The following is a 21285-nucleotide window of genomic DNA, read 5'->3' on the forward strand; positions in this document are numbered from 1 at the left end:
TTAACAATTTCATAGAAACATTCATGACAACATCCATAAAGCCTATCCAGGGCCTAAAAGCACTGATGTCTGCTCGCATGCAACGGCATCACATTTTAGTCGCTGGATATCTAATATGAATGAGACTTCACCGTGAGTCAGCTTTTAATGTTAAATTTGTTTACGATCCACCCACTGAGTTTACACAGGACGCCTTCTCCTGATGGTCTGTCATTTTTGGGACATACTAAAGAGGAGCAACACATTGTCTGTCTAAGCTTGAGAGCGTTGTCTGAACATTGCAGTGCTTGTCAACTTGTGGGCCACCACCCACCCAGGCTCAGAACTCAAAGTCAGAGTTTAACTGGGCCCACTGTTGCCTCCCAGTTTCACTTCCTGTGGGAATGGAAGGCAACAGGAAGCCAGGGCCTGCTGCATGCACTACAGTACGTGGTGCCATGACATGATAGCAGAAATGCCTTGTGTGAAATGGCAGCCTAGCATATTTGCTAAGCTTCTGCCTGTATTCCCAAAGGAGAGCATCAAACAGGTATTTATTACAGATAAAATTCAGGAAAAATAAAAGTAAAAACCTGCAACCAGACTGGACTGTTAACAGATCAGTCACATAAGCCTGACAAATACTGGCAGAAGCTTGACAAATACTTTCCTCCCAAAGCCACAACACATGGAGTGTGTGGTTTCTGTCTTAGTCCCTGATGCAGAAAGATCCTGGACAAGCAGGAGATAGTGTGGTGACCCTCCAGCGGTCTGGACCAGCCAAACCGGGTTAAGGTGATGTGAGTAGTGGAGGGATAAGGGGTGCTAAGGAAGAGGATAAGGGGGAAGGGTGGGTGCTGCACAGTGCAGCACATGTGGGGCTGAGAAGGAGGTGGGGAGGGTCTGAGGTGAAAAGGAGAAGCTCAGACTAAAAGACAAGGCAACCAGTCCAAGAATAGTAGGAGGTAAGAGAATCAGATCAGATCAGAATCAGAGATAGAAAAATAGAAAGAGAAATAGACAGGAGGGACTAAAGGTGACAACAACCAGGTGCAACCTATCGCTACCACCAGTCACACAGGCGACCAATTAGATCTGTGAATTTTAGGACAAGGAAACTGAAGCAACCAGAGGTACTGTCGCAGCGAGTGATCTTTGCTCTGCAAACCACTGCATTTTCTATCATTGATAAGACATGAGTGGTTGTCTGGCAGCTACCCTACATGCAGAGTTTTGGTGTGACTGGCTGGGCAGACGTTTTGGTGTCCTGCAGCTCCGCGGTTCCTGCTGGTTGTTCTCGATGCCAAATGCACTGAGCGATGGTGTGAGCTGGGTAGGAGGGGGAGGTTATGGGAGCAGGGGGAGGGATATGTAGAGGAGAGGGGGGTTCTTAATTGAAAGCAGTGGTTAAAAAATCAGGCCAAATGAAGAGCTAATATTTGATTCAAATGCTCTATGAGATGGCATGTACGTTTTGTAAGCTTTGACCAATTTCACATTCACTTTGGCCAATCAAGAAGAAATAATGTCAGATGAGGTCAGAATTTCTAGTTTGTCACTTATGTGATGAGGCAGCTTTGTGAAAGATATTTGTTGTTTTCTTTTGTTTTTTTAAATTATGAAACAAATCAATTTGTGTGTAGATTTTTTTGTATATTTAAAGAGATTCATTTGAAATGTATATGTTGGTCTGCTGACAATATAACTTTAACTTTACTGTTACTTTACTCAATCTCCCAGCTGCATCATGACTTGTGCTTTCGCTCTAACAAAGGCATGGTACAGGATTGCGCACGAAAAGATTTCTTGGCTTTCATTTCCTGGCTTTAAAAACAATCCCCTGATATTATGGAGTTTTTTTTTTGTTTTTTTTTTTTGTCCTCTTTGTTTTTAAATCAGTTCTAGCATGCTTTAAACTGTTGAATGGGCATGCGGAGCTGCTTAGCTTTGGATCTTACCCTCATCCCTTCAAAACGTGACAAGGCTCTGAGGGGTCTCAAGGCCCTTAGTGTCCTGAGTGATTTAATGGGCCCTAGATCGGAGAAGCCCAGCGCATTAGCTACAAGGCTGACTATAGACACCTACACAAAAACAGAGAAGCAAAAGAGGTTCCAAACTGTTAGAAGTGAGAATATTCACTAGGGAAGAGAGTTGGCCCTGGCATAGGCGGAGAGTTGCTTGACATACACACATAAATCTATGCATGTATATGCATGTATAACACTGCAATTATACATGTATATACACTGAGAGAGAAGATCAATGTTTAGTATAGGTTTTATGTGCGTAGTATTTTTAGTAACAGTAGGCCATAGGGACTGTTTGTTATTTTGGGGCAGTTGATGAGATGTGAAAAGTCCTTTGTACCTGCAAAGAAATTTGTGGTTGAGAGAGAAAGAGAGGAGATTGAGACATAAGACTCAAATAGAGGGTAAATTAGGCAGAAAAAACTGCTACATGATTTAGTAAAGATACAAGTGAAGGGACTGGGAGAGGAAAAGTTGGGGAGGGAGGGAAGGAGAGAGGTTACCCTGTAGAAGTTGATAAAAACCCAACAGACTTGAGAGCCTTACCCTTGCCCCTCTAACATTGTCTCTCCATGTCGCTCTTGGCCGAGCCATATAATTTAAGACAGACAAACTAATGGAACCTAAGAGAAAGAATACAAGTAAATATGTACAAGTATGTCATCTTTCTCAGACATCAAATTGTCACACAGCATTTAGAGTCAAAGAGGAGAGCCACAGTCACATAAACCACACACAAGAAACAGGGACAGAGGTTAAGGGCAGACTGGATATAGTTATTAGCACTGGATGGCACTGAAAGGACAAAAAATACACAGAGTACAGTCAAGTTACACACAGTCAACAATAACAGAACACAGCTTCAAAGAAACTGGTGCAACCCCTCTCTCACCCAGTAGCAGCCACCAAGGTATTGATGTGGCCAGAGTGCACTTCATATAGTGGCATCTGCAGAAAATATTTGGGGGTGGGGGAGCAAAGGTTTTGGGGTAGCACGCTAAAAAAAAACTATACCGCCTAGAGGAATTGCAGGCTATGCAAGTTAACAGAAAGGTGACGATACTGCCTGTATGTTATAGTGTAAAATTAATTGCATACTATTTAATTAATTGGTTGACCTCATATGAATATCAGATGATATTCACAAGGTCAGCCAAGTAATTAATTATTCATTCCAATTTTAATCTATCATCAGCAAAAAGTCAAATGTGTGGGTTGCTTAAACATAAATATTAACTGTTACAAAGGTTTCATTTATGCCCAGTACATCAGATTTTATATTACTTGCAAATATCTTGCATTCTTGAATCATAGCTTTGAACTGAAATTGTACTAAAAAGTCAACATTCTAGGTGTCTAAATATTCTACAAGTGGCTTTAATTCTAGGTGTATCTGTTTTCTAAAAGAATAAAATTAATTATGGGTGCAACTATATAAGACCTAAAGTTCTGATGCAATTACAAAACACAGATCAGATTTCCTACTCCATTTCGTTATAACTCATTTGTCTAATTTAACAACAACATTCTAGTTTTATCTCAACCATGTACAAAAATGTGGAGGCCAGTAATTTTAAAATGTAGGATTGGAATAAGTATTAATATTAGACTCAGGTCCTAGAAATTTAGTGAAATAGAAATTATTTTTCTTTGTTCAAAAGTGACTACATGACCACTGCAGTACGTTTTGCTTAGGAATAATGTACTATTGCTAGAGATTTTTTTCCCCAGACTATAAAGTTCTCAGACTGGATGCTAGAGAAACTGAAACAGGGGGAGTACTAGTTCCTTACAAATAAGGAAAAATATCAACAGTGAACACATGTGTAAGCACCTCCAACCAGCCACCGACACCAACTGGTCAAATTCACCGCAAGAAGTACACAACATCCAAAGCTTACCAAACTCACGGAGGGAGGTTTGTAACAGGCAAAATCCTCATTTTGACTAATGCCATTATCAACACACATGTCAAAGCATGTACTTTTTAATCATTTTAGAGTGGAATCCATCAAATCTACAGAAAGAACAGCTGGAAAGGTGTCAGCATGAATTCAGACTTCTTATTGTAAATGCTGGACACTGAACATCAGGCCCAGGGTGTCCTGGTTACACACTTATTAGATTCTCTTGAAACTTTTCTTTGGCACAAAGCCTTTATTTAAATCATTAACCTTGCTTCTTGAATAATTTAGCAGCTGTTCTGATGGCGAGACAGTAAAATAAAGATTTTGCCTTGATCTACACTACAGTGTTTGGGGTAATTGTCACCTTCAGCCTGACCCCTTGGAGAGCCCCCCTTTGGGGTGCCTGGCCTCTGGCCCCCTGCTGGGCCAGCTGCGTGGTAGCGGCCTCAGCTTCCTTCTCACAGAGCTCTGCAAGGCAAGGCCAATGACATCTGGGGCTGTGATTCCATGATGACAACAGCACAAACCAAACAGAAATAAAACAAACTAAAAACAAATGGAAAAACACAACAAAACAATGACGATAATCTGAGTGAAAAAGAAAGATGAAGTATGACACCTGACAGTCTCACACTCACACACCTCAGTATCACTATTAATCAGGAATTGCCCACCCTAACCATTTTGCCATTAATTAAACAGCTAGTTTACTTCTTATTCCTGCAGTGGAAGAAAGCTATTAAAATATATTACTTTGGAAATGTATCTTGTTGAGATCTCCAACAATGATGCTGCAAAGGGATTTAACATAATACTTAATTCTCTAAAATCTAAGATTTCTTGCTCCTGGCATTTTAGCCAAAGCATTACAATACAGTACAAAAGTATTCTTACAATAAAAATCAAGAAGGCAAATCATAATGATTACAAAAAACAGTAACACAAAGGAAATGAGAAGTAACACACTCACACAGTGTGTCAGGCACACTCACGAGAAAATTACAAGCTGGTTTAATGATGGTGACCCCCACCTCTGAGTCTATGGCAATGGTTTGACCCCACAGCACAGGACGGCAGAGCCACAGTCAGGCCACAACACAATCCAGACTCATCAGGTACAATTTTTTTGGGAGGGGGAGCGCTAGTGATGACCAAACTTACCGCCGGCCGCCTGTCACCCACCATCATTACATCTCAGCACAGTATCACCACATTCCTGAGGTTACACTTTCAAGAGGAAAGGGAAAGAGGAGAGGAGGAGGGATGTCTCTCTATGTAGCATTTTCATGACTTGGGAAATGTAGCGCCCTGCACTGTCCCAAGTGTTGGACTTGACAACACACCCGGGGTCTACAATGACAATAACCAAAATAAGTACAGTGAGGTATGATTATAATCACAGCAAGCACTATGTGTGCTGCAAAAATCTTTGCTGTATGTGTACTTGCTTTATTCCTTTAGGAACTTTTACATAATTTTAGGATGTACAAAGTGTAAAATGTATAAATGCATTTAGTTAACATGCAATGTTTTAAAAATTAAGTGTGTATTAACTATTTTATGTAAAAAGTGTGTTTGCTGCAGGCCGTGAACTTATAATGAATTAAAATGGCAACCTCTGGTCTTTGATAGGAGTCCATTCACAGGTATTGGCTGAGGTGTTGAACACTGCGGAGAGGTGGTTAGTTCAAGAAGAAAGCCAGAAGTCAGGGTAATTCTTATTCTATCCATTGTGCCACTCGGTGCAGATTAGTCCCTGATTGAGCGTTTTATAAAATTTAAATACCTCAAGCTTGTGGCGATGAAAAAAAAAACACTTCTTCCCCACACTAGGAGCTCTCACAGATCCACCACAGATATTTCAGCAACCTCAACATCTAAGTTTATATATTCTTAATAGCAGACAAGATTAGATTAAATGGGGGTAAAACAGTCTGTGTGACATTAAAAGAATAAAGAATTAACCCTGTTCTGGTCTTTCAAACTTGATTGACACAAGGAGCAGAGAAGTACATGGAGAGAAGGGACAGAGGCACATATCAAACATCTTACAGGTCAGAGACACAGGCAAAGACAGCTTAACAGAGACATCTTTGACACGTCCCATTGCCCTGAGCATGACTTGAAAATTGTAGCGATCAATAATCTCAGTTATTGACTGGCTGACTCAAATTTTGTTGGCACCCACTTAAACAATTCTGAAAAATGTCCTCCAGTTCTGGTCCCAGAATGTTAAACTTGGCATAAATTTGCATCTAGTAGGAAAACAGAGTGAACTGTTTCTTTCTTGTGGCATGCCAGCAAATGTGTTTAGATTCACAAGTAGATAACTACATTTTCAAGCATCTCAGCATGATCAACCAAGTAAAAACAGACATTGTTGCTTGATGGAGTTGTAAGAGGTGACACATGGCATGTGTTTACTTGATATGGACAGACTGCACTCAAGTCTTGTAAAACACTGTCCTTATAGCAGAAGTACACAAAATAAAGCAGCTTCTTTACTGTATACTATAACATGCCCTCTCACCTAATGCATCCCATGAAGCAGATATTCAGTTAACACCCTGATCTTTCAAACTGGGCCACACCCAACAGACAACACTAGGGTCAGCAGTTAAACAGAATATTACAAACAACAGATCCTGTATTTATACCATATACACAGAGCATATAATGTATAAATTAGCATTAGCACTTCTGTTTGGATAGACTATATGTATCTTTGTATCAGCGTGTTGCTGTTGGATCAGGGTGTGGCTGAGGACCAAGTAACTTCTCCTCTGCTCTAGTCTACTACACACAATGGAGGAAACAAGCGCTGGACTTACATCCACAATGAAGAAGTCCAGCCAACACCAGGCATTGGTGAAATACTTGACAAAGCCATAGGCGACCCATTTGAGTAACATCTCCAGGATGAAGATGTAAGTGAAAACCCTGTCGGCGTACTCTAAAATGATCCGAATGGTCTTCCTCTGCTCTATGTACACATCCTCAAAGGCCTGTGGAAGAACAGGAAACGTTGTCAGCCGTGGCAAATGAAATTCTGCATTTCATGAGTTATGATTCTGCTAATGAAATTGCATACAGCACTATGGCCCACTCATGGCTGAGTACCAACAGTGATTTACAAAATTAATAAAAATCGGTTCTGCCTGAAATATTTCAAATTACTTCTTATTTTAGTAGCATCTGACATGCTTCAGAACAAGACATTATTTCATCCCCAGAAACAGAGCCCCTGTTTGATAAATGGTACAGTCCATTAATCACTGGCACCCTGGACCCTCCCCCAGCCAAGCAGCATTAGGACTGAACAACCAAACTGACTGCACCACTTAGCAACTTGTTAATCCTCCTTATTGGAATAGACACACACCAGTCTCTACGTAATACAGTTCCTTTATTTTCAATGAGTGGTCTTTACTCAGTTTTTATCCAGTTTGTATTTTCTGGGCTCATGGGTGTTTCATTTAATGATTAATATAATGGTAGTCTCAAGCTTTTTAAGCCATTTTTGCTTACCTCTCTTTTTTGTGTGTGACTATGAAGTCTGACTTGATATTTGCAAAGGGCACAAAGCTAACACAGGGCTCCTTACCAGGGCACCGCTACTGAGAAGGATCATGAAGATGATGAGGGTCTCAAACCAGTTGTGCTCCACAATCAGGTAGCAGGTTTTTCTCAGGTACCACCATCTCTTCCCCCAGCCAAGACTGATGTCAACATCACAGCACTTGTATTTGGCCACACAAGCTGAGGACACACAAGAGAAGAGATGACATTTGATATAACAAGATCAAGTAAATTAAGATATCCATGGAAGGTTAGAGTCTTGTAATTGAACTGAGGCCTTTTCAAACCTCTGCACACAGTTTTAACGTCTTTATGTTGTTTCGGATGTCTAACAGTAGCTAGTTTAACCAAATTTAGCTCAAATCCTGGATTTTTTTGAGATGAAGAAGCAACATCTCTGAAATGAGGAAATACAGAACGCTTACTCCAGTGTTTAACACTTTGAGTTATTAGCATCAATGTATTTTCTTAACCAATTTGTCTGGATGAACGCTGCATACAAAATTATAGTTTGGTACCACATTTTCAAAAATATAGGTATGAATGTACATATACCTGTTTGTATTCAGCTTGACAAGCAATAGAGCTAGGGACATATTTAAAGGTGAATTTTCCTACTTTTGAGATGGGCAAGAGCTAGGCTAATCTCATTGCTCATAGTGCACCTCCAAACTGAATACAAAATCCATACAAATACATGCTAAAATTTGTGCAATATTATGCAAGTAGAAAAAAAATTCCCTTTAAGTGTTAACAACACTCACAGTTTCTGTTACTTAAATATAGACCTTAAATATAAATTACTATCTCTACTAACTTTAGAATTATATGTACTTATATAAATGTGTATTAGTGTTATGGATAAACAAAGAAAATGACATTTTCCACAGGTGAGTGATCCTTCATAAAGATACTGTCCTTCAACCTGCTGCCCTGTCATTTCCACTTAGCCCAGGGTGTTGTGGAGCAAAGGTAATGAGTGCAATGGGAGCAGTGGTCTCACCATCTGTCCAACATGCCTCTGGTTCCATGTATTCCTCCACCGTCTCCACCACCACCACCTCCTCCACATCTGGCTTGATGTCGATGGTGCTGCCTTCTGATGAACTGGTGTCATCCAGCTGCAGAGATGCATATGCATGAGTGCACACACACATAAACATGTTTGCACAGAGACACAGGGGCAACATTTATAAACATTTCAGCTTTTTTGCATTGGCTCAATCACTAAACAGAAAAAAAACCCTCAATTACTATTTGATCCTAGAGGTTCTTTTTGTTATTGACATGGACACCATAACAATCCTGAACATCACATATCAACCCCCCCTACCATGAACACTAAAAGCGAATATCAAATGCCAGATCATCTGTTCTGAAAGTTTCCTAAATGCGTTTCATCAAAAGACATATGTGAGCAGATATCCATTTCATCCACAATGTCTGCCTGTTCCAACCATTCTAGCTAAACTCCACTGAGTAATGGAGTTACTGTATATTAGTGTCCGAGTAGTGCAGGGTAGCCAGCCACACCCATTGTTTAACCGTCCTGAGAGAGGAAATTGCACTGTAGAGACCAGCTGAGGATTATAAAAACAAAAACAACAACACGTGGACCCATGGAAGGTTACCTACAATATTTAAATGTGGACATTCAAAAAGTAAAAGAAATTATTTGCTAAGTACTCTGGGAAATATGGCTGTATTATTATATAGACTCCCGAGAGTCCACTGGTGTTTTTGTCAATTCTTGCCGAATACCTGTGGAATAAACTACAAGTGCATATAATATATATATGCACTCCTCTCACTGACCTCTTTGCTGTTCTCAATGTCTGACTCGCTGCTGAAATCTTCTGTGTTGAGGTTCTCAAAGTCGGACTCCCCCACTGCTATGGGCACGCAGACAGTCAGGTTCGGGTTATGGATGAATGACATGTGGTCCTCATCAATCATATACTTGCCCACGCTGCTGCCAATACCACTGGTAGTGCCGTTACCATTTTTTGCATAGTCCAAGTCACGGTTAATGTCCACCCCAGTGTGGTTAGCAATGCAGTTCAGTTTCTGGTCATACATGTCATCTAAAGGCTTCTGCTCATCCTCCATTGGTGGTTTCCTCAGCAGACTTGCTATCAGTATCCGCACTTTTGCTTTTATCCATGCAATGCCTTTCTTGATGCGCATGACTGAAATCTGCAGGTTGTTGGGCTCACCATCATCATCTGTCGCAGCCAAGTTGTCAGCACTGAATGAGCTCAGCAGCAGAGCAAGGAACAGGTTCAACACCTTTAGACATAAAATAAGAAATCAGACACTGAATGACAAGAGCCAATTTTCAATCTCTGTCTACATTAGTAATATTTAGTGATAACTTGAAGAGCTAACACTCTGACATTTCCCTAAAAAACTTGCACACCCTTCTGGTATGGACACTCACCACCAGGTTACCGATGACCATGACCATCATGAAGACAACAAGGCACATGGCCTGGCCTGCCACCTCCATGCAGTCCCACATGGTCTCAATCCACTCACCACACAGCACCCGGAAGACAATTAGGAAGGAGTGGAAGAAGTCATTCATGTGCCAACGAGGCAGCTCACAGTCAGAAGAAATCTTGCACACACAGTCTTTATAGTTCTTTCCGAACAGCTGCATGCCAACCACAGCAAAGATGAAGACGATGATGGCCAGCACCAGAGTCAGGTTCCCCAGGGCTCCCACTGAGTTACCAATGATCTTGATCAGCATGTTGAGGGTGGGCCATGACTTGGCCAGCTTAAACACTCTCAGCTGAAGAGGGTGGAAAGAGTATGTGGGATATGGGTTTGTCATACTCTAAATGTTTTTGCATTACTAACTTGCTGCTTTCTTTAATTGAAAATATCATGAACAAGCAGGTATACTGTCTGTAAATACGATTTTGAGCTACAAAATATGTATGCTCCACATGCTGAGAAGCTAAAAGCACATGCAATCTGTCTTTGGTTGTGCTAAGAGAGAAGCTAAAGTGAGCATTTACCAATCGGAATGACCGCAGCACAGACAGGCCCTCAACGTCAGCCAGAGCCAGCTCCACTAAACTCAGCGTCACAATGACACTATCAAAACAGTTCCAGGCCTCCTGGAAATAGTAGTACGGATCCATGGCCACCAGCTTCAAAACCATCTCCCCTGCAAAGATCCCAGTGAACACCTGACAGGTAGGAAAAAGAACGGATCTGAACAAATGGATCAACAAAATGCTTCAGAGGAGAAGGAAGGATACAGGCGATGGAAGATGCAAATACTTGGTCTGAAGCATTATAAATGTTAAAGAAAAAGCATGTTATGGATCGCCCCTATAGCAATTACATATTGATTTTCACCAAGAAGATAAACACAGTGGTTTAAAGAGGCAGAATATCTAGTTAATGTGTGTGTGTGTGTGTGTGTGTGTGTGTGTGTGTGTGTGTGTGTGTGTGTCATAGCCGTTCTGTAGTCAGTAAGGATGAAATGGTATTTCTGTAGCCTTGTAACAGCTCTAATATATCATAGAGCCAACATAATGAATAGATGGACAGTGTAAGTACATCTAAGGTTTGTACTGTAGGTGTTTATATGTGTTTGTGTAAGATAATGAATATTTTTGCATCACAGTGACCTATAATTTTCTACCTGTACCGCCCATTGGCCTTTTCTGTTAAAATATTCTGTAAAAGAGATGGAAAATAACATATTTCCATGCTGTTTCAATTGTAAGCCAACATTTATACACACACACAAAATTAGTAGGTCATTACTGCACTAACTACAGCCTGTGTCATCTGTACCACATACTGGAAAGTAAAACAACAATCAATTATCAGTGCTCAGATTTACTCAGTTTCCTTAAAAATGTTAACAGTGAAAATGGCCAGGTTGTGGTATCCAAGCCATGATTCAGGAACCATTTTACAGCAACTCATTGATCAAGCTCCATGAAATATTAATGCAGGCCTCCCACCAGTCAGCCAGCCAGTGGAGAGGCAGGCTGGTCCCAGTGAAGAGAGAGAGAGAGAGAAGGAAAAGATACGTGTGTGCCTGTATAAGAAGAAATGAGAAATGCATGGATACAAGGAAGCAGCAGGGGTTTGAGAACTTTTTCCCCCCCTTTCAGCGCTGAATCGACAGTGAAAGAGCTCCCAATTACAGTCCCAAAAATATCACCTCTCTATCAGCTGCTGAGAGGAAGCAGAGATCGTTTATGGGTGAATCAGATAAAAATAAAAGAACAAAAAATTGACACTCACCAGATTGCCTACAGTCAGCATGTGCTCAAACTCCTGGGTCATGGGGTAGTGCTCCATGGCCATGAAGAGAGTGTTGAGGACGATGCAGATGGTGATGGCTAAGTCCACAAAAGGGTCCATGACTATCAGGTTCACAATCTCCTTGATCTTAATCCATAGAGGAGAGCACTCCCAGATGAGGAATGTGTTAGCAAAATTATACCAGCATGGTGGACACTTGCGCTGAGACTCCTCCAGCTCTGAAGACACAGCGCGGATCACACATCAAATCCAAACATTCTGGCATGCTTGAGCATACAGCATGCAATGGTATCAAATTATAAAAAAGAAAAACTGTATGCATTGTATGTATCTTGTACTGTTGGATATGCAAAGCAGATAAGCAGGAAATTCATGTCATACTAATCAACCAATGAGAGCAGCCCTAGTTAAATAATAATGAAAAAGCAGGTTAAATAGCTGGGTTAAATTGGCAGTACCCTCCACTAGTGTGTTGGTAATGACGCTCATGACACTGTTGGCCCGCTCTTTCCGCCCAAAAGAGGTATTGAGCTGGTCCACAGACACCATCAGGGAGCCCGACAGCTTCTTCTTCACCTCAACCTCAGAAGTTGGCTGTTAGGAGGAGAGGAAGAATCAAGCACCCATGGAGAGGACATGAACACCACCCCATATCACCACCAGTGGCCGGCAGAGGGAAGTGCACAACAGCACTGGCGGGAATAAGTAGTCCAGGATCCGGTTTTTGGGATGGGGACAGGGCATGTTTCTTTCTTTTCTATCTCAGGAAAGATGCACGTGTGCTGTAAATGCATGCAAGTCTCAGCCAAAGTGGGAGCAGTGGTCTAGGGCTACTTGACCTAACCTGTGTCTGCATGTCATTAGCTCATCTTGATTAAATAATAAACTGACTGTGAGATATTGTGCAAGGAAAACTGCTTCTGCATGAATGCATTTTCAGTCTTGTCATGCAATAATGGAGGCTTTGCTGCCATTGCAATATAATCATTAGGTTATTTTATAACATGTCTCCCAAATATGGCTATTTTATTCTTAATCGCAAATTGATGCTACGGTATCTTTCTACTACGAAACCATACAACTTATATTGCAACCATCAAGTCAAGAGCATTGTAAAAAGATCATATGGAGGCAAGTGGTCAATCCAGTTGTCATGCATGTGCATGCTCCAAGTCAAAGAGAAGGAGAGGAAATTATAGACACCATAGCCACTGCTCTACTTATCTTTGTCATGCTTATTCTAAATTAGGATTTAAATCTACCATACTAACTAGAGATAGACACAACTAATTCACTAATGTTGACCAGGGAGAGTGGAAAACAGAGAAAGAAAAGACAGACAAGGACAGCAGCCTTCCCTTTTTTTAAATTACAATATTAAGGCCTTATATGGGGTGTGTTACTTGTTTATCTGTTGTGAGATATTAAGAGTGTATAAGGGAAGCAGATAAAATGTGTGTGGCTCTACAGTGCAGGTTCCCCCCATTTCCTCCACCTCCTACTGCAGATCTACCCACACAGGCTAGCAGAGTACCTGGACGCCTGGAGGAGGAACATATCAACACACTGGAGCATGCTAGCTCATCATTATGCACTGTTTCTTAACATAAATTGTGTTGTAATACTACACTGTGTAAAATGGAAACTTGACATCCAACACAAAAAGTTGTGTATTAAATCTTGAACACAGGCTAGATCTGTGTGCCAAAATCTAATGGGAAGCAGAAGAGTAATCAAATCCTGTGAGTACTGTGCATGTGTGAGTAAATCTGATATGAACATATCCAAAACATTGACAGTCACTGTTCAAATCAAACAACACAACTGCCTGGAAGTCACTGATAGACCCAGTTTCACTGACCAATCAAATACAGGTTTGGCTACAGTATATTCACTATAAAATTCAATTATGTCTCCATCCTTTGCCTACTGTCGGGGGGCAGCATACTCGGCAGGGGCTAGGGGAGGGGAGGCGCGAGCGCTTAGCCAAGAGATACATATGGACTTGCAAAGATGACAGAGGATAGAGAACCAGAAAAAAAAGGAACGGACGAGAGGGGGGGCCATGCCTAGATAGGTCTACTCATTGACTTCCTTACACTGTCATCAGAAGCTGGTTTATCGATTTTCACCTCAGGCAGAAGGCGTCCACCAGGCCCAGGGCCAATGAGTGACACCACGCCATTGCAATCCACCGTGCTGTTCCTCTTCCCATGAAAGCTGCTGTAGCTGCTCCGCCTGTATGGGCTGAACAGGGAGCCTCGACGCTCCTCACATTCCTCGACTGTGCTGTGCTCATCATCAGCAAATTCGTTCTCAGAGCCCACGTCCTTACTACGACCCTTGAAACTGAAGATGCTGCTCTTACTATTGTGGCGGGACAGGAAAGGCGAGCCGGGTATACTGAGGAGGGACTGGAGGGGAGAAGAGAGGAAAGGAGAGAAGACATTTGCTTGACTGATGTAGCCCAGGGTGTTCTGAATAACAACGGACTGTAACATAATTTTTTTGTTGTTTGTCATCAGTTCCGGAAGGCAGGATGAAAGGCAACATCTATGAGTAGGCATATTCTGCTGAAGCAATCATGTGACTTAATAAACAAGGGAATCACATAGTTAGGTCAGTGATAGTTACAATGTCAAGGTCACACACACAACTGAGATTCAGGAAAGGAACATGAGTTATGACAATAATGTCCTGGAATGCTGCAAGTATTGATCACAAAATTATAGCAGCAGAGCTTTAACTCAACTGATATCACATTTTTCATATCTGCCTTCAGAGGTGGTGACTGTAAAGAACAAAGTAACCACTCCATGTCATGTCAGTATGTTAAAAGCATTACATAAGTATCAGTATGCATTGTTATCCTATTTGGTGAATACTTCACTAAACAACATAACAATAAGGGCCAGCAGAATCAAGTGAGGTCCAAACAAAGCTGCAGGATTGCTCTGCCTGAAACATTCATACAATCATTGTGAATTATTCAGAATCTGGTCATGCACCTCTCTAGCCAGTATATGTTCATCTGTATAAGAGCTTGTGCAAAAACAAATTAGGGATGTACAGATACCACTGTCAGTATTGGGTCCAATACCACCCTCTAGTACTGTATATTACATTAACCTCATGCTGGCAGAGCCGCTCATTAGGCGGAGGAGAAGAAAATTTCAGTGATTCGTCAATATTTTAGGACAGGTGCCAATGACAAAAGTAAGGCTGACTGTGAGCTCTGATTCTCTGCTCTGTGACAAGGAGGGAGGGGTGCTCACACACACATAATGGACAGGATGACAAAGTACAGTAGTTAGTATTTTACCACGACAACAACACTTGATATGTGCAACAAAATCCAGCAGCAATGGAGAGGGTAATAAATCAAACAACTGTTAAATAAGCTGAACACAACAGCAAACTTGCAGAAATACAACATCTTCACTCTCCCCACGGTCAAAACTCATGGTCCTGTTCACCCAGTAAACCCAAACAGTGCTTGTTATGATAACTATAGTGAATTGACGAGAACAAGAAAAAACAAATGCTCATTTTATGTAGTTTACGGTCTGATGAGCTGTGTGTATGACAATGAGTTGAATCGTTTTGGACGTGGAGGCTGGGACCAGCGAAGAGAGGATGGGATGAAGCCACAGACAGTCACCAGAACATGTACCCTTAAACATTTAAATTGCCAACTGTGATATTATGTGCTCCCAAACCTGCTGTTCTGGGTGGGGGTTGTGAAACCATTTCATCCTAACAGTTCTAAGGCTAGAAAATCACTGCATTACAGTATGTTATGCAGTAGGCTACAGACCAGTCAGTTACATTCAATAGGGATGGTGGCAGTGCTGTGTTTTCAGATTTGCACAGGCTCCTGTTATAATTTAATCACAATCAGAAGGTTAATCTCATGAATATATAAACTGACTCTAAAGTTTTTTTATGGTCATAATTTTGTTAACAGAAACACTGCATTATTATTAAGCACTTGTATCGGTACTCGGTATCGGCAAGCTCCTGAAAGTAAGTACTTTTCCTGAAAAAAAAAAAAATGGTATCGGTGCATCCCTACAACAGATTTTATCTTAGCAGCATTTTCAAATGTGAGGTGTTCCTAACCTGACCGGGGAAAAAAACAGAAAGGAAAAAGTCTGTTCTTGTTATGGACTTCTTTGATCTCTTTTTGCGTTTGTCACTAATAACTATCACTGAGCCTCATAAAGCCTAAAAGGTCAGCTCAGACTTCATGTACTGTACCTATTGTGGTGTCCAACTATGCAGATAGTTTCACTTTTATATGCTGAGGTTTTGAGATTTTTCTGACTGCACATTTTCTCTCACCAATCCAATGTAATCCAGATAATAAATGGCATTTATTGCAGTTTTACAGTTTATCTTAAAAAATCTTAAATTGTTGACACACAAATTCTTATCATTTTGTAATCAGGTAAAATGTTGATGCTGTATTAACACAAAAAATAATGAGAATAATGTGAGAAATGCCTGAACCTGTCCATTCCTTATCCTTGGTTTCCTCACCTGGTTCATAATGGAAGACTTTCGACCCAGCCGGTTATCAGGAAAACGGAAGCGGCTCCTCTTGCTACCATCATCTGACTCTGACTTGACAAACTTCTCGCTGTCACCTTTCTCCTTCTCCTGCTCTTTCTGCCGCCATTTCTTCTTGCGGTTGCGCCGCTCTTTGGCACTCTTGGAGCTGAGCTTCGACATCTCAGAGGAACTGCATGACAGACGGCCTCCTCCATCATCCTCTACAGCGTCCTCTGACACTGTGCCTGCAGAGGTTGCCATGGCAGCAGCCTGCAAAGAAAAAAGGACATAAATAAAGTCAGAACAATAATATAAAATGACTCAGGAATAATGTTAGCCTCCAAGCAGCAGAGGACTGACCTGGGCATCTTCCTGCTGTTTCTTGAGCTGCTCCAGCATAGCCTTGAATTCTTCCTCTTTCTGCTGGGCCTCTTCAATGGTGGCCTGGTTCTGCTCCTCATAAGCCATGGCCACCACAGCCAGAATCAGATTTACCAAGTAGAAAGATCCCACAAAAATCACCAGCACAAAGAAGATCATGTAGGTCTTCCCTGCTGCCCTCAGGGTCTGTTGGGAGGCAGTGCAGCCAAATTGGGGTGAAAGGGGATGAAGGCAGGGACCAGAAGAGATGCAACTGATACTGAAACTAAGTGTCAACCTCACTGCCCATCTTTCACAATGACTCATCAAAAATAAACAGGCAGCTGTTGGTGGATGGGCAAATTGGCCTGATGAGGCATTTCTGGGTGTAAAAATCAACTCAGCATAAGTGTCTGTTACTTGCTCTAGACAGTAGGTTTAAGGAGGAAATACAAACACACCTACAGTTAAGTGCTAATTTCTAGTTTCAATACTGCAGCACTGAAGTGGGCTCTACTATCACCTCACATAATGATGAATCGATACACAACCATCTTTTCTACACAGGAAAAAATGGATACACTGTGCTCAGTTTAAGGTACTCAGTATGAGCCCAAGGTTGAGCTGTTCATCAGAGTGAGACACAAGATCCGTATTTTGACCCAATTTTCCTTCACACTGTACCAGCCAGAGCACAACCCAACAATTTTTATGAACAGGGATGCTATACCCAGCACTTCCCAGAGATGGGAAGTGAGAAGCTTGAGGTTCAGGGGCATGGAAGATCACATGAGAAAATTCTGGAAAACACTTGAGATAATGTGCTCTTAATATAAATACGTTGTCTATCTTCTTTTTGATGCAGGTATATTAGAGGGTTAAGATAAATTTACAAGTGAAAGGACACATTTATTTAGTTTTATTTACAGAGACATTTAACAGGTTTTTAGTGTAACATAGGACCTTGCCCCTCATTTTAATAAAAATATTTCCAGTCATCAGCCTCCTCTTCTAAAGGCAAACTGTCTTCAGGGAGCAGAGCAAAAAATGCAAAGGAGAAGTGAAATTCCCCCACACATAAATTATGAATGTAGTTGGCATTCATTGATATTAACTGTACACAATACAGCATTCCCACAAAAGGGATTGGCAAACTTATCAAGAGTTTAAAACAGTCTTTTAGTCCCACATATCAGTATTTTGCATGGGTATAAAAAGGCAGGTAAAAACGCTGGGGATAGGATTCAATTTATGGTGATATAAATAAAAAAAAATCACTTACTATGATTTGTTTTTATGCTGCCAGACTAACTGATTAACCATTTCATATCTCTATGGACTTCTACTAATTATATGCAGTAATATTTGAGGACTAATACCATATGAGCCTTTTCTGAAACAAACTGAACTTGTTGACAGATCAGCTTTACCAGCATGTAAAGGTTTTCCCAGAAGTCCTGCGTCATGAGTCGAAAGAGAGCCAAGAAGGCCCAGCCGAAGCTGTCAAAGCTGGTGTAGCCGTAGTTTGGATTCCTCCCAGCTTTCATGCATGTGTAGCCCTCTGGACAGCGACTGGGGGGAGGGGGAAGAGAGAGAGAAAGAACAGGGCAACAGGCTCAAAATGACTCAGCCCCTTTTACTTATAATGCAATGTGATGACAAGCAGATAAAAGAGCTACAGAAAGTCTTGGATTAGCGGGCATTTGGTGGCCAGAGGAGGTAACTCACCCTGAGTCGGAGCTGTTCCCACAGAGAAGAGCATCTGTCTGGTCAGGCAGTATATAGAAATTGGCTGAAGGAAAAAAAAACAGCCATAATGAGTCATTTTACACACCTCCTGTTGCAGCTATACCTGTCTATTCTAAAAGGATTGTAAATGCCTTCAGACTCATTTCTGACTTCAGTTTCTGAAGCATTTTGAAATCAGGATAGTTCCGTTTAAACCAATTCCTTCTGTCTATCCAGTGCCAAAACAACATACTGTTTGGTCATTCCAGCATATGGGCTGACTCATAATCCTAGATCACTGCCAGCTGACCGCTGGTGAAGGCTTGCCTCTACTTACTCTCATTGTTGATGTACTCAGTCCAGTCAAAGCCCTTACTGCCATTGGCCAGGTAGCTCTCATTTATGTTGATTGGCCAGAACACACACTTCTGGCGCAGGTTACCCATAAAGAGCTGGAGACCGATGAGGGCAAAGACGCTCAGGCAGAAGACAGTTAGGATCATCACATCGGAAAGCTTCTTCACAGACTGGATCAGGGCACCCACAATGGTCTTCAGGCCTGAAGGGCAGCCACGCACACACATAACAAATCACGCAAGTGATGCAGGAGCTGCTGCTGCTTTACATATGAATCTTTGAAGTCTATTAGTCAACATGGTGTTTGATAGCTAATACTACTAATATGCTAATTCCTTTTAGTGATCTTTCACTGGGAAATACCCAGTTTTGATTTTTAAAAAGCTGGAAGTGGTAACACTTTACTCCTTTCAAATAAATGGTGCTCAAAGAAATATATTTTCATTAAACCATCAATTTAATATCTAATTATTAATCTGTGATATTATAATGGCGTCTTGTACTGAAGAACATCTCAACAAAGTACAGAATTTGTAAGAATGAAATTTAAATTAGAACTGATTTAAAAAAAAATTAGATATAGAGAGTAATACATTTTACACAAAACTGAGAGATTACATTTATAACATATCTAGAAACAAAATAAACCAGACATATTTAGGAGCCTTCCCACTCTTTTCAGAGTTACCCAAATAGAAAACATTGTAGCAGAAACCAAATTAAAACGACTAGCTTTTTAACAGAAGGTATTTGTACTTCACTGCCAATAATGGACACTGCAAAAAAGAGGGGGAAGACTGTAGAAAAGTGAAAGGAAAACCATTAGGAGACGAGCACAGCAGCACACGAAGGGCCATGAGAGGGACAGAGGTACAGGCAGGGGGGCTGGAAACCACATGCAGGTCATTTAAACTCCAAGGCTGAACAGGAATTCAGTGTCAGTGTGGGCACTTTCTTGAACTGTAAGGTGTCATTAGGAAAGCACTGACTCCCCATACCATGACTCTGCAGTCTGTCTCATTCATAGTTTCACCAAAAACAAAATCAGTTTACCTTCCAGACAGGCATCCTCTGGCAGTGTTCACATGGGTCTACAAGGAACTCAAAAAATGATCAGGATGACCCGCACCTTCTTTCTGTTTGGCCTCTACAGGTACAGTGGGCTTTACCAGCTGTACATACAACATTGTCTTATAAAATATGGTTTAAGTTTAGGCTCAGACACACAATCTATTAGCTTGGCAGAGTGCATTAAGGCAATGAACTACTCTTATTAAAACATTTCTCATTTATAAATATATGGGAAGATCACATGAAGCAAACTGAATTAACAAAGTATAATAAGATATCAAGTGTAGCAGCATATTATTTTAAAATATCACACTTGCTGAGACACTGAAATTATGCCCTCAAATGTACATAAACATTGTTCACTTAACTAAAACGAAATTATAAAAGTTAAACGTTCTGCATTCTATTGCTGTAAGCCTTATTAACGATTGCTAACAAACTAGTATGACATTTAAGGAAGTATGCTACTGTTTTCTGGCAGAGAAGATCAATAGCACCCTCAAGACTGTCCATTAAATATACTGTAAGGTTGCAGCCAGTACTTAGCTTGCACACAGACTGCAAACAAGGGGGAAAACAGCGAGCCTGGCTCTGTCTAAAGTAACATCTACTTACTAACACCTCTAAAGCTCACTAATTAACATGTTGTATGTTTGTTTTGTGCATGTAAAAATAGAAGTGTAAAAACAAGTTCATGGTTTTAAAGGGGATTACATGCTAAACTACTGTATTTCTTAAATTTCTTCTGGTTGGCAACCAGTGTTCCCAACTTGGAAACTTCTCTAGATTTAGCAACTTTTAAGGTCTCTTTAGTAACTTTTTTTTTTTGCTCTCATGGACTGACGTTGTCCAGTGAGTAGGGAACAGCATCAGGACTTTCAGTCAACCAATCAGCATTCACACAGAAAAGCAGTACATACTGTATGTGTCCCTAATGACCAATTACTCATCTCCATCGTTGGAGGAGGTTTCTCTTCCTTGCAAATCTTTCTTAGCTGCACTGGGCCATATTACAGAATGATAGTCAAGATGTGTCAGAACAAACATAGTACTCCTTTGTTTTACATTTTATTGGACTACCTGTATTTAAGAACATTTAGTTCTCAAAATAATACAAAACAATAATAGCAAATTATTTAGAGTCAGTAAAGTTTAGGCTGACTTCATATTTTTTAAAAATCTTGTATAATTTATATAAATATTATGACATCATAGATTATATAAATATACAAAGTAGCATGTGACATAATCCAACAACATTAATTTTAGGGAGCAGGCTCAGGTAAACTTCTTTCGGCTGAAAATATTTGGCAATACTGCCTCAATTTCTCCCAACCACACATGCATTTTTTAATGGATCAAGCAAGAAGGAAAACGGTAACAGTTAACAAATTAATTAGTGGATTTTAAAGGTGCCAGTGGGTGCA

At 40.8% G+C, this 21285-nt stretch overlaps 1 protein-coding gene across 1 annotated transcript in view; it reads right to left on the minus strand.

Annotated features, from left to right (window-relative positions):
• Positions 1-21285, minus strand: part of scn8aa (sodium channel, voltage gated, type VIII, alpha subunit a) — a 46580-nt gene that overhangs the window by 10322 nt on the left and 14973 nt on the right. The window contains 15 exon segments of the mRNA XM_020618382.1: positions 1938-2060; positions 6745-6918; positions 7518-7672; positions 8496-8613; positions 9308-9781; positions 9933-10289; positions 10519-10692; positions 11768-12006; positions 12247-12382; positions 13888-14202; positions 16331-16612; positions 16703-16909; positions 18133-18274; positions 18431-18494; positions 18768-18989. Coding sequence (XP_020474038.1) covers positions 1938-2060; positions 6745-6918; positions 7518-7672; positions 8496-8613; positions 9308-9781; positions 9933-10289; positions 10519-10692; positions 11768-12006; positions 12247-12382; positions 13888-14202; positions 16331-16612; positions 16703-16909; positions 18133-18274; positions 18431-18494; positions 18768-18989 — 3182 coding nt within the window.

Source organism: Monopterus albus, unplaced genomic scaffold, assembly GCF_001952655.1.
Source record: "Monopterus albus unplaced genomic scaffold, M_albus_1.0 scaffold6.1, whole genome shotgun sequence".
Taxonomy (NCBI): Eukaryota; Metazoa; Chordata; class Actinopteri; order Synbranchiformes; family Synbranchidae; genus Monopterus; species Monopterus albus.